This window comes from Mirounga angustirostris, unplaced genomic scaffold (assembly GCF_029215605.1).
Source record: "Mirounga angustirostris isolate CCGP_5_RB_7025 unplaced genomic scaffold, mMirAng1.0.hap1 SCAF_13, whole genome shotgun sequence".
In the NCBI taxonomy this organism is placed as follows: domain Eukaryota; kingdom Metazoa; phylum Chordata; class Mammalia; order Carnivora; family Phocidae; genus Mirounga; species Mirounga angustirostris.
The window spans coordinates 30,388,943-30,406,881 of record NW_026991721.1 but is presented as its reverse complement, the minus strand read 5'-3'; the positions used below and the strand labels follow the sequence as shown (position 1 = coordinate 30,406,881).

At 36.9% G+C, this 17,939-nt stretch overlaps 1 protein-coding gene across 4 annotated transcripts in view; it reads left to right on the top strand.

Annotated features, from left to right (window-relative positions):
- The window catches only part of METTL15 (methyltransferase 15, mitochondrial 12S rRNA N4-cytidine), a 195,938-nt gene that overhangs the window by 140,553 nt on the left and 37,446 nt on the right, over nt 1–17,939 (top strand). For 3 of the 4 annotated variants that reach the window (XM_045893987.3, XM_064576725.1, XM_045893986.3), the window contains exons 4-5: nt 9,593–9,784; nt 13,959–14,137. In XM_045893987.3, the coding sequence (XP_045749943.1) occupies nt 9,593–9,784; nt 13,959–14,137 (371 nt within the window). The remainder of the gene's footprint in view (nt 1–9,592; nt 9,785–13,958; nt 14,138–17,939) is intronic. The other variant, XM_064576726.1, reaches the window with a different exon arrangement.

Genomic DNA, 17,939 nt, shown 5'->3' with positions numbered 1-17,939 from the left:
GCACCTAGTAGATAATCCTTATTCAGCAAATATTTTTGAGTGCTAAATCTGCAGACCTATAGCTATGAAGAGATGGCAAACATTAAAAACAATTAAAGTATTTTAATTAAAAAAATCAGACAAACTAGGCAGATTTGTTGATCATGACAAGGTCATAATGGTAAGGAGTGAGATCTGAAGTGGTATTAAATAAGTAGAAAGTTGAGAGGTGTTACAGTGTATTGGTTGAGAACAGAGACTCTGTAGCCAGACTAGCCTGTGTTTGCATTCTAATTCTACCCTTACTAGTTGTATGACTTTTACCCTCTGTACTCGTTTCTTCATCTGCAGATTGTGGGCCATTATGTGACCGACCTCATAGGGTTATCAGGAGAATGAAATGATTTGATAAGTATAAAGCACAGGGTCTGGCACACAGAAAGTACCCTACAGTGTTTGCTCTTAAAATTGCTCAAACTAGATACGTGTTTCATCCACTGTTTTGGTTCCCTATGAATTCTTTACTTGGGAAGCCTAATGCAGTGGTAAAAGCAGCCATGGCCCTTGGTTTGTGCCTACAGATCAATAAAATTTAATGACTGGAAAATGGGTAGTACATTGGGATTTACATGAAATAATGTTGATGATAATGTAAGAAGGACTTAGAACCACAGTAAGCAGACCAACCTCCTAAAAAAAAGTTATTTGTATTTTGCTCTTCTTATCCTCTTATGGGATGTTATCACACAGGTATGTCCCCAAGTGCACACACGAAATAAATGATTAAGGTTTATGATGAAGTGAACCCTGGATTTGGGTCACTTTAAGTTCAGTGAAACAAACTTTAAGTGTCTGGGTACTACTGTTCCTGGCAGCTTCTTAAGAAATGTTAGTTCTTGGGGTTCCTGGGTGGCACAGTCAGTTAAGCATTGGTCTCTTGGTTTTGGCTTAGGTCATGATCTCAGGATTATGAGATCGAGCCCTGAGTTGGGCTCTGCACTCAGCACAGAGTCTGCTTGATGTTCTCTCTCCCTCTCCCTGCCCCTCTTGCCTGTGCGCTCTTTCTCTCTCTCTCTCTCAAATCTTTTTTTTTTTAAAGCTACTTTAAAGGGGGGAAACTTATGCTTTACATTGCTCTGTTTGTCACCCTAGTTCATATGATCCATGTTTATTATTAGTCCTGACTTGATGTGTTGGTTTTAGTGACTGGGTCGGTTCTAATTACATCTCTAAACTTACTGTCTTATGCCTGACTCTAACCATATTCCTGCCTAGGACCTCAATTCCTTCACAACTAGATGACTAGTTCTTTTTAGGAAAAGTCTGGCCAACAGTTAGAGCCCTCCTATTTGCTGCCACATTTACTTGATGTTAACTCGTTCCTGACACATTGCTTTCTTACCCCCTACTACCACCTGCTACTCCCTCCCAGATGATCATGTATTAGCTCTTACCAGACCCTATGGCACAGACTCCTTGTTGGTCTCTGCCCAGATTTGTATTTCTGGTATCAGAACCTAGCCCCTTAATCTACCTCTGAATTCTAAGATCAACCATCACACACCACTGCATGTTTCTTGTGATGCCTGTAAGAGGAAGCTGCTCTGTAATGTGAAAGTCTCACTCAGTAGAAGGGAATCTAGGGGGAATTTTTTTTTTTCTCCTTCCTACTTTCAGTTCACTCCTAAATACAGAGAAGGTGGCATATATTGTTTGCAATATATAATATAATTCTTTTCTTTTCTGTATGTACCCCCTTGTAAGGTATCTTTACTACTCTTTTTATCAAGAGGTGAAATCTGATTTTACAGCCCTTGAGTCTGAACTGAACTATGTGCTTGCTTTGGCCAATGGGATATTAGAAAATGGGGCATAATTGGGAACTTGAAAGTACTTATGTATTGAAGTTGGCCTACCTTGCTACTTTGGGAACTAGACCAGTCGGTGCTAAAGCTTGGGCTAGTTAGCTAGATGCTAGAGACACATGGTCCAGTTACCAGCTTTACCCCAGCCAACTTCCCAACATGTAAGTGAGGCCAAATGAGACCAACTAAACCTCAGTCACCCACTATCAGAAGAATCACCCAGTTGAGCCCAGCCCAAATTGCTGATGCACAGAATATGAGCTGATAAATGATTGTTGTTTTAAGCTACTAAGTTTTGGGGTAATTTGCCAAACAGCAAAAGTTAGGTGATTCAGAAAGGATCAAGACCATCATTATTAATCATTTTCATGGACCATTTTTATGTTTTTTGTCAGTTGTGTATGTCTGAATTCCATAATTGTTTACTATGGTAAAATTCATTACTGTACTTGAGGATAGAGGTATATAATGATGTAAAGCATTTATTTGGTATTACTGGTTAAGGTTAAGGTAGAAGAGTGTTAAATCCTAGGAGGAAAAGTATAATAGTGATGTTTTTCTTCCCTAGCCTATCTCAGAGTTATTCTCCAAATTCAAAGTTTTTCTTGAAAATTTATGTTCAGACTTCACATGTTTTAAATTGCTTTATCTGATTCTACACAAAAAGTCTTCTCTCCATGCAATTGAAAATTGTATATCCATGGGCAGCCAAAGTACTTCTTTTGTATCAAGCCTTTTATAAACCATGGGAGTTTGGGGGTTTTAAAACCAATATGGGCAATGCTCACATTAACAACAAGATGTTCAACCCTGTGAGTTGGATCTATTTTTATAATTTGTAGAGGAATTTATCGTTAACCCCTATTATTAAGCCTTATGTGCAGTTAGAGGAACAATAAAGTTCCATGGTCAAAATACACAGTGAGTTGTGCTATTCTTACATCACTACCTCAGTATATACTTCTACACCTTAGTCCTTTATAACAAACAGACCCATAACTTGTACTCTAAGTGCAGGTGACTTGCCAGAATCAAGATCATCACAAAGAACCTAAAAAATGCCTTCCAGCAACCAAGGTATTATTGACACTCTACTGCTAAGCACCTTGGCTTTTCTTGGGCTTGGGTTGCAGAACCATTCTCAAGTAGCATGTGCTTTGAGTCACAGGCAATATTCTACTTACATCCTGGGGAGCCTAAGGTGATGACAAATGAAAATAATGATGATTTGAACAAATTGTGCATTTGTAATTATGGCTAAATGTCCTGTTTTGCCTCTGTTTTGTGACCATCATGATCGTCCCTTGCCAATTCACACTTTTCTGTTACTTGTTTTATAACCCTTGTAAAATACATATGCAAAAATTCTGAAAATTAAAATTTGAAGGAAGAGAGGAAGAAAGAGAAAAGGGGCCATGGAATGTGCCTGTCCAGCAAAATTAGCCTCACATTAATTGCATATATGAAATAATGCCCCGGGGTCTAAAGTTAAGGCTGAGTTTTCATTTGACAAATTAGTCAGTAACTTTGTGGATGGTTTTTTGACTGTGAGAACAGTCTAATTCTGGAAACATGTAACTGATGCAGCATCAGAAAACTCTGCCTTAAACACGTGATTTACTTTGTAGTGTTGCCACGTGGTTACTTTTGTTCCCATATGATAGTCTCATACTTGTGTATTAAACTGAGTTTTTCACCCAAGGATGACATTTTGGTTATTTACTGAAAGTCAGGCATAAAACTGTTGTGTGTTATGTTTGAGGACACCCAAGAATGCAAGCATTCCCTATAAGATTTTTTTTTTTTATTTTACAAGTATATTAACAGGATAATAGCTGTAAAACCCCAGGAATTAAGAATGTGCAATAGTGATTTGTTTGAGGTTTTGCTGTAGTATAAAAAAGATTCCTGTAGTTAAAGGTAATACCTGGATCCTAGAGAGTTGTAGTAAATGTGTAGGGCAGAAATTATACTTAGATCTGCAACAATTGACAAAACTAAGCTGCACAAATACAATAATGTAGGAAGCTTAGCAGCTGTGTACATGAAAAAGACTGAAAGGGCAGCACCTTCTTGCTAGACATGTCTCCAAAGATAACAAAACAAAAGCAAAAATGAACTATTGGAACTTCATCAGGATAAAAAGCTTCTGCACAGCAAAGGAAACAGTCAACTCAAAGGCAACCTATGGAATGGGAAAAGATGTTTGCAAATGACTTACCAGATAAAAGGCTAGTATCCAAAATCTATAAAGAACTTATCAAACAACACCCAAAAAACAAAAAATTGGTCAAGAAATGGGCAGAAGACATGAACAGACATTTCTCCAAAGAAGACATCCAAGTGGCCAACAGACACATGAAAAAGTGCTCAACATCACTGGGCATCGGGGAAATACAAATCAAAACCACAATGTGATACCACCTCACACCAGTCAAAATGGCTAAAATTAACAACTCAGGAAACAGATGTTGGCGAGGATGCAGAAAAAGGGGGACCCTCTTATACTGTTCGAGGGAATGCAAACTTTTGCAGCCACTCTGGAAAACAGTATGGAAGTTCCTCAAAAAGTTAAAAATAGAACTACCCTACGATCCAGCAATTGCGCTACTAGGTATTTATCCAAAGGATACAAACATAGTGATCCGAAGGGACAGCTGCACCCCAGTGTTTATAGCAGCAATGTCCACGATAGCCAAAATATGGAAAGAGCCCAGATGTCCATCAACAGATGAATGGATAAAGATGATGTGGGGTATTTGTGTTTATGTGTACACACACACACACACACACATATACAGTGGGATATTACTCAGCCACCAAAAAGAAGGAAATCTTGCCATTTGTAATGATGTGGATGGAACTAGAGGGTATTATGCTAAGTGAAATAAGTCAGAGAAAGACAAATGCCATATGATTTCACTCATATGTGGAATTTAAGGAACAAAACAGATGAACATAGGGGAAGGGAAGGAAAAATAAAATAAGATGAAAATTGAGAGAGAGACAAACCATAAGAGACTCTTAACTATAGGGAACAAACTAAGGATTGCTGAAGGGAAGGTGGATGGGGGGATGGGGTAATTGGATGATGGGCATTAAGGAGGGCACTTGATATAATGAGCACTGGGTGTTATATGCAACTGATGAGTCACTAAATTCTACCCCTGAAACTAATAATACACTGTATGTTAAATGAATTTTAAAAAAAGGAACTTAAAAGACTGAAAAGTATTAGGTAACATAAGGCAATGGTCTGAAATAAATTCTGAAACTATTTTGACCTTGGGCTGTATTAATAAAATAACTAGAACAAGAAAAGGCCAGAATTGACTTCATTCTGTGTTGATCATTATGGAATTTAGATCTAGGGACATAGACAAATTGGAACATATTCAGAAAAGAGCAACTAGCATGATGAAAGGTTTTTGTGTGTGTGTGTGTGTGTGTGTGTGGAGAATAGCAGAAGAAACAAGAGTTGTATGGTTTAGAGAAAAGAAAACTTGAGGAGCATAATAGCTATAATAGTTATGAGGTTTGCCATTGTAAGAAAAAAAAGCACTTCTAACTGGCTTTAATAATGAACATAATTTATGGGCTCATATAACTCAAAAGTTCTGAGACAAGTTGGATTTTAAGTGAGGCTCAATCTAGTGGCCTAGTTAATCTTTCTATTTTGCTTTCTACAGTTTTGACCGAAACTGGCTGCCACGCTCTCTCTTCTTGGGTCAGGATATCTGCTGGCAACAATTAGGGCTATGTGCTTCCTTCATGTCAAGCGAGAGTCTGAAAAACCTTTTTCCTCCTATATAGCTCATTGAAAGAAAGAGTAATTTTCTTTTTCCAAATCCCTAGGAAATATCTCTTGTATCTCATTGGCTAGAATTGTGGCACATGCCAATCTCTGAACAAATTACAGGGGCCATAGGGATGGTGTGTGCAAATTAGCATGGCTAATCACAAATCTGTGTCTTGAGCTGAGATATTATGTCCATCAGGATTCTCAGGAGGAACAGAACCAGCAGAAGATATACATACACACACACACACACACACACACTCGTATATTACATATTCATAAATATTATATATAAAATATATATTTAAATATATAAATGGTGTGTGTGTATATGTATATCTCCTACTGGTTCTGTTTCACCTGAGAATCCTGATGGATATAATATATAATATATAAAGGGATTTATTTTAAGGAAATTGCTCACACAATTGTAGGACTGGCAAGTCTGAAATAGATAGGAGAGGCCATCAGGCTAGAAATTCTCTGACAGGAGCTGATATTGAAGTCTTGAGGCTGAATTTCTTCTTCCTCTGGGAAACCTTAGTTTTTGCTCTTGGAAAGCCTTTCACCTCATTGGATGAGGTACACTTACATTACTAAAGGTAATGTCCTTACTTAAAGTGAACCAATTATTAACTACATTTACAAAGCAACACCTCGATTAGTGTTTGATTAAATAACTAGGTAATGTAGCCTTGCCAAGTTGACATATAAACCACCATAGATATAATCAGTCTTGCCCAAAATACATGGCTGAAATTTTGAGGTCCTGCTGGAAGAGAGATTGGCCAACTAAGAGGCTGCCAACAAATATCCCTTACAATGACTAATAGTAGATATGTGAAAGGCTTCCATGGTTGTAGGTTTTCAGTTGTTTTACATAGACTAATATCAAGGGGAAAAAATATAGAAATGGTGAGGAAACAGTTATCAACTAAAAAATAATTAGCAAAAAACAGTAGTGAGTTCTGATTATTGGAAACGTTCAAACATGAGCTAGATGGTTGTCAGGTAAGGCCTTAAAATTAAAGCCCAATATTATGTGTTCTTGACATCTGGGGAAAATTGGAAGACCTTCCAGTGGCCCAACCACAAGTTCTCCTCCCCACTGTGCTCTCACAGATAAGGTTCCTGAGCCAAAGGACCCTTATTATCAAAGGGATAAGTAAAAACATCTGCTTATCTCTGAGTAGCGGGTTTCAGTTCTCTGCCCATGGAATTCCTCAGACAAGCCAATCACATTCTCTCATGGGAACCAAGAGTCACCGGCTCTTTTGATACTTAAAACCTGCTTATTATAGCTTCTGCTTGCCCACTCTGTTCCTGAGTGCAACCCACATGTAGCCATGCATGGTACGTGCTGCCCTCCTCCCCTGGGCTATAAGGATGTGTGATTAATAAACTGTCAATCTCATCTGTCCAGTGGCCAGGTGCTGTTCTTTCAACCATTTCCATAATTCTAGAATGGGAATCCCTCCCTCACCGATGGGGAGAATGGGAGGTGGTTAAAACAGTGACTCTCCCCCTTCCCCACCCCACCCAGCAGTGATGGTGGAGACGGAAAAGATTCAAACATCAGTTAAATAATTGGAATTAGTGATTTGTGAGTTGCTTTCCAATCCTGGTATTCTATTATTTGTGTTCCCAGTGTTAGTATTAGCATTCATTGTGTATTTCCAAATACAGATATAACAATTTATCTTTCTACTATTAGCATCCATCAGGTTGTTTCACAAATTATTCATTTACATATTTCTTTTTCTCAGTTCAAAGCTTTGAAAAACCATGCTTTATTCATCTTTATATACCTTCAATTAACATAATGTCTGATATATAGCAGATAGCCAATGAATTTTTGGTGAGTGAATCTGAAAATCAAGTTTCTCCATCAGAAATTGGGGAAAAATTACCAATGAGCAATGAAGTTCTCCCTAAACATAACATCATAGGCGTGCCTGGGTGGCTCAGTCGTTAAGCATCTGCCTTCGGCTCAGGTCATGGTCCCAGGGTCCTGGGATCGAGTCCCGCATCGGGCTCCCTGCTCAGCAGGAAGCCTGCTTCTCCCTCTCCCACTCCCCCCTGCTTGTGATCCCTCTCTCACTGTGTCTCTCTCTGTCAAATAAATAAAATCTTAAAAAAAAAAAAAAAACATAACATCATAACCATGAATTCCCCAACACTGTTGAGAAATCCAAACTTACCCTATCCACCTGTAGATGGAGGGAATAAGGTCTTGGGAGAGTTGCCAATTTTTTCTCCTCATTCCCCATCCAAAATGCATACCATTTGCCCTAAGGCTTCTGAAGAACCCTGCAGGCAGCATCTCACTTTGTGTAGGAAGGAGAATTAGTATAGCTGCAAGGTGATCCCAACTTCTTGCCTGTCTATTGATTTTGAATGCTCCATTCACTTCAAAATCCCTGGTGAAAGCTAAAACATTATTTCTTCAAGAAGGTATTTATTTTAAGCATAGTTTCATGCTTCATGCTTCAGCTGTGCAGCTGCACAGCACCCCTATCCTAAATTATGGGAAAAATATAGAACAATCTAAAGTGTTTGTCTTGAAGATGTTTGACATATCTTTTTTCTGTGATCTCCGCTTTATTATTTATTGTACTTAAATTGGCTTACTCATTAAATTTATTTTTTATTAACATACAGTACTATATAAGTTTAAGGTGTACAGTGTAATGATTTGACTTACAAATATTGTGAAGTGATTACCGCAGTAAGTTAGTTAACATCCATCATCTCATATAAATATAAAAAAAGAAAAAAATATGTCTTTCCTTGTGATGAGAACTCTTAGGATTTACTCTCTTAACAGCTACCTATATATCATACAGCGGTGTTAACTGTAGTTGTCATGTTGTATATTACATCCCTAGTACTTACTTAACTTATTTATCTGGACATTTGTACCTTTTGACCACCAGTTCTCTTTTCCCCATCTCCTACCTCTGGTAACCACAAATCTGATCTCTCTCTCACTCTTTTTTTTTTTTTTTAAATGAATTTGGTTTTCTCTCTCTCTTTTTAAGATTTCACATATGACATCATACAATAATTGTCTTTCTCTCTCTGACTTATTTCACTTAGGATAATGCTCTCAAGGTCCATCCAGACTATCACAAATGACAAGATTTCCTTCTTTTTTTAAGGCTGGATAATACTCCATTTGTGTGTGTGTGTGTGGGTGGGTGGGTGTGTGTGTGTACATGTGTACGTGTACACAACTTCCTTATTCATCTGTTGATGGACACTTAAGTTGTTTCCATGTTCTGGCTATTATAAATAATGCTGTTATGAAAATGGGGGTGCAGATACCTCTTCAACAGAATGTTTTCATTTCCTCTAGACATATTTCCAGAAGTGGAATTGCTGGATCATATGTTAGTTCTATTTTTAATTTTTTGAGGAAGCTCTATACTGTTTTCCATAGTAGTTGAACAAATTTACATCCCCACCAACAGTGCACAATTCCCCTTTCTCCACATCCTCACTAGCATTTGTTATCTCTAAATTTATTCTTTTGATAAATGATATATGCTTCTTTTCCTGACCCATAGATTTAAGATTTTTTTTTTTTTGGAAAATAGTTTATTTTGTGCAAATGAGTAAGAGATTTTTTTAAAAGAACTATGAATGACCTGATCTGACAAAGGAATTTTGCAAATTCGTGAACTTACTGTATACCTTCACAGAATATACAATAAAACTGTTTATTAGCAAAAATAAAATTATATTAATTCACCTCTGGTGTTGAAACCAAGGATGTAAAGTTTCCATTTCCATATGTCTTTATATAGTACCAAGCATGTGATTGGTCCTTACTAAATACATATTGGTTAAATAAGCTAATAATAGGCTGTGCTTCCTTCCATTGATCATAGACCTTAAGAATTTAATATAACAAAGTCTTTTCTCCATCTCCTGGGTTTATTCACAGTAAACAGATCCGAGCTATGCTAGGCCAGTTCAGCCAGGCAGAAGCCTTATTAATGAAAGCTGGAGTGCAGCCAGGGACTTTGGATGGAGTTCTTTTGGATCTTGGGTGTTCCTCCATGCAACTTGATGCTCCTGAAAGAGGTTTTTCCCTCCGGAAGGACGGCCCCTTGGACATGAGAATGGATGGTGGCAGGTGAATATTGATAAAGCATTTCTCCTCACAACAAGAAATCAATTTTGCAGAAACACTCTGGATTTAATTTCCTTTTAAGACTGCAGAATTCCCATCACACGCCCACACCTAACACTATCCATACATAATAAATCAGTTTTGTTTGCTAGTCATTATAGATTTTAGTGTTTCTCTAGATTTGAGATTCTAAAAGAAAAATCATTGCTATCTTTACACAAAATAGTGAAGAGGATAACTTTCATATTATCTTTTTTATAGATACAATATGAGCCTTTAGACTACAAACAGTATTGATAAATGTGATACTGAAACAATGGATCCATTTCTATCCAGGCCCAACTATGCCTATTGTGAGATGTAAAAGGAATTATATTTAATGCATATTCTTTTGAATACTAAATAAAATGCAAGATTCTGGAGGTCAGCAATTGTATGTTTTGTCCTGTCTCTTGTACAGTCACTTTGGTTTAACCTTCTCCAGAGAAATTACAGTTTATGGTACTGTATCAACATAGTACTATGTATAGGACAGCTTTACACCTCCTCTTCATTCCTCACCACCCTGGAAAGTTTGTTCTCCATTATTCAAGGAAGTGCATATAACACAAAGAGGATCACATTCTAGTAAAGTGTGGGATAAGTTCTTTTAAACCTAAATTAATTTTTAAAGCTTAGATTAGCACTTGTCTCTCTGCCTAACACTGGCTCAGGGTCGGAATAGCCTGTACGTACAAAGCTTAACCGTGTTTTTCTTCCTCATTTCATGCCCCACCACCACTGCCAGATTATGTATCACAGCCCCCACCTTTGGGAAGCTTACCTTCTAAGAGGAATATTAGATTTTCTTATTTCTAAATAAGCAAACCATTCTGTTACTGTTACTAATCTGCAGTTTTAACCTGCACAAACATTTCTACTGAGACAAATAGATTTTCCAAAATGTCTTCCAATCTATTAGAAGGACCTGTATATAAGAAATTTAATGTCCTGTTTAAGTCAGCAAATTAATATTGAGTTGACTTTGACTTCTTTCCCATAAAATGCTTTGTTCAATGGTAATTATTCACATATAGCCTTTTCCCCATGTTTTGATATGACCTGGTAACTTGGATTGTGACCCATACTTGTTGGAACCTTTTTGTTCTGAATCTTACACCTTCTTTTGCACAAGTTGGCATTCATAGGATGAAGAATGTGCTTATAAAAGAAAATAATGAAAATCCTTTAAAAAGCAGTGACTAATAGTAAAGGTCAAATATCTTTTCATGTTTGAGATTGAGGTTGTTGTGTAGAGGTAATAAAATGTCAAGCAAATTTCTGCTGTTCCTATGTCTTGTTAAAGGAGGATGCCTTCTGAAATACAATGAACAAAGTTTCTAGTTAATGGTAGTAAATCCCCATATTGTTAATATAAAGACTTTTCAGCAAATTGTAGTCTGTGAATCAGGGTTCTTGAAGTTTTCCCCTAAGAACCTGAAAATAAAATTGCCCTTGAGCATTAAACTCTAAGTCAATACATAATGGATGAGATTAGAGTTGAGCAAATATATCTTAAAAATCAGGGTGGCTTCCAGGTAGATAGCATAGACTGTATAACCTAATCATTGCAAGTATATCCAATACTTGATCCAAGTGGTGTTATGGGGCGAGGGAGTCCAAGCCAAAAAATATGGCCAGTCAGATCCTGGAAGCTAATATATCTCTGTGATGAAGGTAGATGCAAGAGGCTTTCCTAACCTGTTGCCATTTAACACTGGACTCGTATAGCATAGTTTAGTCTGTGCTATCCTGATTTCAACAACAGATCTCAGATTACAGAAGGTTCTCATGTAGCAAAAAGAAACACAGCTTCAAGGACTCGCAGGTCTAATTCTGTTGTCAGTTGTATTCTTCACTGGAAATTAATAAATTGTCACTTGTGTTAATATTTTCTTTCTGTCTTTAGTGCAGTTATTTTAAATCAGTGATTTCTGGAGAACCGACAAGATCTCTCACCTGTTAATTTGGGGGCGGGGGGCAGATTTTGTATCTTGACTTCACTGTGAATGCCTATTCTGAAGTCTCCTAGCAGCCTATCGGCTTTTCAGTGTTGCCCCTTTTGTAAATGGAAACTTCTACATTGCTATTCAGTGTTAACATGAGGGTAAAATAAAATTATGCCCATTATCCATTGAACTATATTTGAGCAAAATGCTGTTTAATGGTCTTACTTAAAAGTAGAAAGGTATTGGGCGCCTGGGTGGCTCAGTCGGTTGAGCGACTGCCTTCGGCTCGGGTCATGATCCTGGAGTCCCGGGATCGAGTCCCGCATCGGGCTCCCTGCTCGGCGGGGAGTCCGCTTCTCCCTCTGACCCTTTCATGCTCTATCTCATTCTCTGTCTCAAATAAATAAATAAAATCTTTAAAAAAAAAAATTGAAAGGTATTATAAGAAACTGCTAAGTACATCCGTACTAATCTTAGAGTTGTCCTGGTAGAGCTGGACTATATCCTGTGGGTCTGAATTTACTATCATTAATAAGGTTCATTTCAATGCTCAGTGGTTTGGACAGTTGAACACACAGCACGTAAGATCTAGCTAGGATGTTGTCCATTAGGCTAAGGATGATGGGCAAATCTAGGAATGGGCAAGATCTGGGACACAGACATTCATTGAGCTTCTGTATGCCAGACATTCTACTATCTATTTTACAATTGCATGTACTCTTAATTCTTCCAACAATTCTATGAGGAAAGCATTGTTATTTCATTTTACAGGTTAGCAATTGGGGCTTCAGTAGGTTAAAAAACTTACACAATATGAATAGCAAGTCTGGGATTCTAACCTCTGTTGATCTGACTCTAAAGACCAAATCTTTATCCTTAAAGCTATTATTGAAAGAACAAAGGCTATTGAGATGGAAACAGGGCTACCTTATAGGATGTTCATTAGTCTGGGGGTACCATGGTAGCCAAAAAAAAAATGAGTCAGATCTGGAAAGCAAGGTTTCATTCTCTCTCTCTGTGTCTCTCTTTCATACACACACACATACACACACACACACACATACACACACACACAGTAAGACAGAGAGAGGGAGGGAGAGGTCATGGCAAAATAGGGCAAAAGCCAAACACAACAACAGAATTTTCTCCTGGAGGCACTAGGCATGTTAACAAGGTGCAGTATAGTATTTTTAAGAAGGGATTCAGGTGTTTCTTCACAGCCCCACTGTGGTATAGTCTTTAGGTCTTAAAGCTACCATATCCTTATTACTTAAAGTCCTCACAGTGTGATACTGACAATCAGTCCAACACATTAACTACAGGAGTAGTAACTGTACTGTTAACAAAGCTATCTTACTAATAAGTAAGGCCTCAGTTGGTTCATCACTTAGAATTCCTTCACACATTTCCCTAAAGGAAGGTAAACTGGAATGAGTGGTCTGACAGAGTGAATGCTATTTGCTACTACTGTGATCTATTCTATTTGGCTAGAGGTTGTTTTTTCTTTGTCTCCTGCACCTGAAATTACCATCTCAGGCTTGTTTAGTACTGTTTCTTGATTCCTAAGTTTTACCCCATGGTGACTTTAGTCATGGGTTTATAAACCAGTATCATTAAACATTGGAAATAACCTACATTATTACCATTAAGGTTGTTCAATTTTTTGTGAGGGAAACAGACTGGGAGTATCTTCTTGTATAGACCTTCTAAGTTCAATTTGTGCTCCCATATAAGTACTCAGTTACTTTATAATCTCAGAATTAAGTTCCTGAGATATAGGCGCCTTTAAATATCTGTCCATATCTTGTATCTTCTTATAGTGAAAAACAAAATCAAGCAGTAATTTAAATTTTGAACAAGCTAAATCCAAACATTTTCCATTATTTTAGTTTAGGGGAAATCTGCATTAGTAATAATAACTTCTTTGTGAATTAAAGGTTAGTAAAATATTTTAATTTCCTACTGCCCTTGACCTTGATGAATGTCACACACAATCCACTATTGCTCTTATGATGGGTATTTGAAATGGAAAATCTATTTCGTTTGTTTAAGATTTCAGTCTCTGACTTTAAAAAACCTCAGACGTTCTCTTAGACTCTGTGTGTATGCCTGACTTCAGTACTCTGAAATTTCACCTCTTGTCAATGAAAACTGACGTCAGCAAACTAATTGGCTCTTCTTGTGCGTAGGTACCCTGACATGCCCACCGCAGCTGATGTTGTGAACGCTTTAGATCAACAGGCACTTGCATCCATCCTGAGAACATACGGGGAGGAGAAGCATGCCAAGAAAATCGCTTCAGCAATCGTTCAGGCACGCAGCCTTTACCCCATCTCCAGAACCCAGCAGCTTGCCAGCATCGTTGCAGGTACCCTCATTAATTCTGAACAGTGTCTGAGAGGAAAAAAAAAAAAAAAAAAAAAAAAATATATATATATATATATATAAATCCCCCAAACCCCCAGAGGGATTCATTTGTACTTAAAATTATGCAGGATAGAATCTTGCGTATCCTTCTCTCCATAACAGCTTCTTTTGGTTTTGCAAGCTTCTCCCCTCCAACACCTCTCCCCCACACAATTTAAGAAAATACACTGTAGTTGCTGATTAGTTGAACAATAGATTTTTTTTTTTTAGAGGCAATTTATCATTTGTGCCTACCAAGGTGAAATGAGGAATGACAAGAGCGGAAGAATTTCTTGATCCATCACAGTGGTTGATAAGCATTCTGTATAAGATCTGACATTACCTCTCTTAGTTTCACATTTCTGCATTTTAATATTTTGGGCAAAAGGAGAATTGCATTGCCCAACTGCTAAAATAAAATCCAGTGACTCATACATCTATTCTAAACAACCAGCTAACAAAGGGTATGTGATGTATAGGTTATTCCACTTTGTGAATGCTAACTAAATCGGCCTGAGGGACTTATTGAAATATTTCATCTTTTGTGCTGTTTGCCACCATAAACCTCTTGAACTTAAGTCTAGCTAGGAGGCGCTTTATTATAGCCTTTCTGTTTGAAGCCAAAGTTGTTTCACAGCTGTGTTCCGTGATGAAAGTTTTCCAAGGCAAAAATACAACTCCTGCAGTTATTTAACAGAATTCCAGTGTTAAATTCTTCATCTTGTTGGGCCATCTGAAACCCTACATCATTTTTATTTACCAAATGTATTAGGATTTCTTTTCAATGGCTCCTGTTAAGTTACTTAAGTAGCTAAAGAAGTAGTGAAAATGAATAATTGTGTAGCTTATAAAAAGAACCTAATATTAGTTGCCTCTATCTTAATATTATGTATAGTTTAAGGAATAAAACTTGATTATAAATTCATTCAGATGAAGATTTAGAGATCATATAGCAATTGTTTTATGACATAATTTAATAAAACTCTATTTTACTTAGGATAATAAAATACAGAGTTGGCCAAGTCTTTAAATTTTTTAAGCTTTATACACACCTCAAGGCCTCTCCAACTTACTACTGAGATTCCTGTAGTCAAGTAAGAGCAAAATTCTTATAGGTTATATGATCATAAAATATTCCATGGTATTTTTTCCCAAAAAGAGTTTGTATTAGCACACTGCATTAATTTGCCCTCTGTCTTGTATCCCTTTCTTTCCACTCTGTACTCACTAACCATTACTACCTTACCTTACCCTTTCTGTCATTCTTTAGCTGTATATGTTGTTCTCTGTCTCCCATATTTTTATACATGAGAAAATCCAGAATTTTCTAGTGCTGAAAATGAGGATCAGGGCTAAGGGCATCCTAGAGATCATCCAGTCAAAAAACCTCATCTGATAACTGAAGAAACTGAGTCTCAGGGAGGGTCAGTGGTTTCCTCCAAGGTAGACAGCCTAGTTAATGGCAAAGTCAGTACTAATCTAGAATTCGGAAGCTCATGAATTTGAGGCATAACTGGGAATTTGCCTTTAAGATATTGAGTTAACTGTTTGTCTCAGGGTCCTAATCTGCAAACTTGGGGTAATAACACTGTGGCATTACACAGAAATTATATCAAGATGTAGAATAGGAACAGTTTAAGTATTTTCAGAAGGATTATGATGTGGAAAACATATTAGGGCTATGAGAAATGATATCATAAAAATGAGAATATTCATATATGTGTAGAACTAAATAAATGCCATTAAAAGATTGAGTTCCCCATAATGAGTCCTTTTTTATGGCTCAAATCAACCCATAATAATACAAATTTACTGATGATATAATTCTGTGGAAAAGGGAAAAACAGAAAAAAAATGGGTTTGCATTTTGTGCTCTTTTATTCAAAAACCATTTTGGGAGAAGATGCTAAATACCAGGCATTATACTGAGTACTAACAGTGGAAGCGGGGAGCAGATCAGAGCCTCTATTCACAAAGTTTACTGACTGGTAAGTGGCTGAATAAAAGCATAGTATAGTAAACATGGTTCTTCTACTTATAGTGGAAATCCCCTTATTTATCATAGTCTGAAGTTATGATTGTGTGGGTAATAGAAAAAGTTGGTACATGTGGAGAATTATAGAACCTATACATATTTATATATATGGAGATGCTCGGGTCCTAATTGCAGTTCTGCAAAGTCCATTCTTACATAAACCACAACCATGGTGTATCTTCTACAGCTCTGATTTTATTTTTATTAAAGTAAAGTTAGAGTTTAAAGGTACTTACAGAGCAATCTGAACATATTTTCTAGATTTTTATAATTTTTCTATCTTTCATAATTACCTCATGTGCATCTAATTTGATTGCATTTTTTACATGACTTACCTTTATCGAGAGTCTCCAAAGTGTCTACGTTAGTTTTCATGAGAACAGCAGATGTCTTTCATTTTGCATTCATATTTCACCAGTTTATGTAATATTTGATTAAATTAATTAATGGCAAAAGTAAGTGCTCTGGGCTATAAGGGTATAGCTCTTTCGGTGGGAGCAGGACTGTATAGGAATGCTCAGAGTAAAATACTACCCTGAGACACTTGAACAGAGAAAGGGATTAATTTGTCAAGTCTCCTAAATAGAAGTGTCTTAAGAGAGCTACTCATAGAGGAAATATGGAAAGCAATGGAGGGCCCAGTAAGGTTCCTGTATTAGTTTTCTAGTGCTGCAGTAACAAACAAACCACGCATTTGGTGGCTTAAAATAACAGAAATTTATTCTGTCACAGTTCTGGAGGCTAGAAAGGCCAAAGTCAAGTTACCAGCAGGGCTCTAGGGGAGAATGCCTCCTTGACCATTCCTAGTGTCTGGCAATCCTCGGTGTTCCTTGGCTTGTATATGTATCACTAAGTCTCTGTCTCCACTATCATGTGGGATTCTCCCTGTACATGTTTTTGTGTCCAAATTTTCCTTTTATTATAAGGACATCAGTTGTATTGGATTTAGGGCCCAACCTAATAGAGTATGTTCTCAACTTGAATGATATCTGCAAAGACCCTATTTCCAAATAAAGTTATGTTCACAGGTTCCTGGTAAACACAAACTTTGGGGGACACTATTCAACCCGGTACAGTTCCTAAGCAATATCTTTATTTAACAAACATGTATTTTGGCAGGCTATAACATGCTATGACTATATTCAGACATCTTTTCTGGTTCTAATAAAATCATACTAAGTATGTCCAAAATTATCAAGCACTCTGGGAAATATGCCACATAGTAAAGCCCATATATTGATGGAAATATAAATCACTTCCTTTACTTTCAAAAAGCTAATAATCCATTAGGACAAGGAAGACCATGACACTTGTAATCACAATATACTTAGTGGAATTACATAATAATTCAAGTGATTAAGTTGTAATTTGTAAAACCTAAAGCCTCGTGCCTTTTGTTAGTACAAGTAACTACAGTTCCAGTACTCTTCCAATATCATGTAAGCACCAAAAGACAGGTTTGAGGCTGCAGTTTGGAACAGGACACTTAAAACTACCATGAATTACTTTGTAAATTACCAAATTAGTAATTTATCATTCCAAAAACAACCTGTGGGACTTCACTATTCATACAGACTATTTAGAACTACTAGCCAGAAATTTTAATATTAATATCTAACACATGTTAGTGTTCTCTCCAAAAATAATTCATAAATAACAAAGCACATTTTGTTATCCTAGTTTATGTTCTAATACAGTTATAACTAAAAAGTTAGATTTATGACATCTA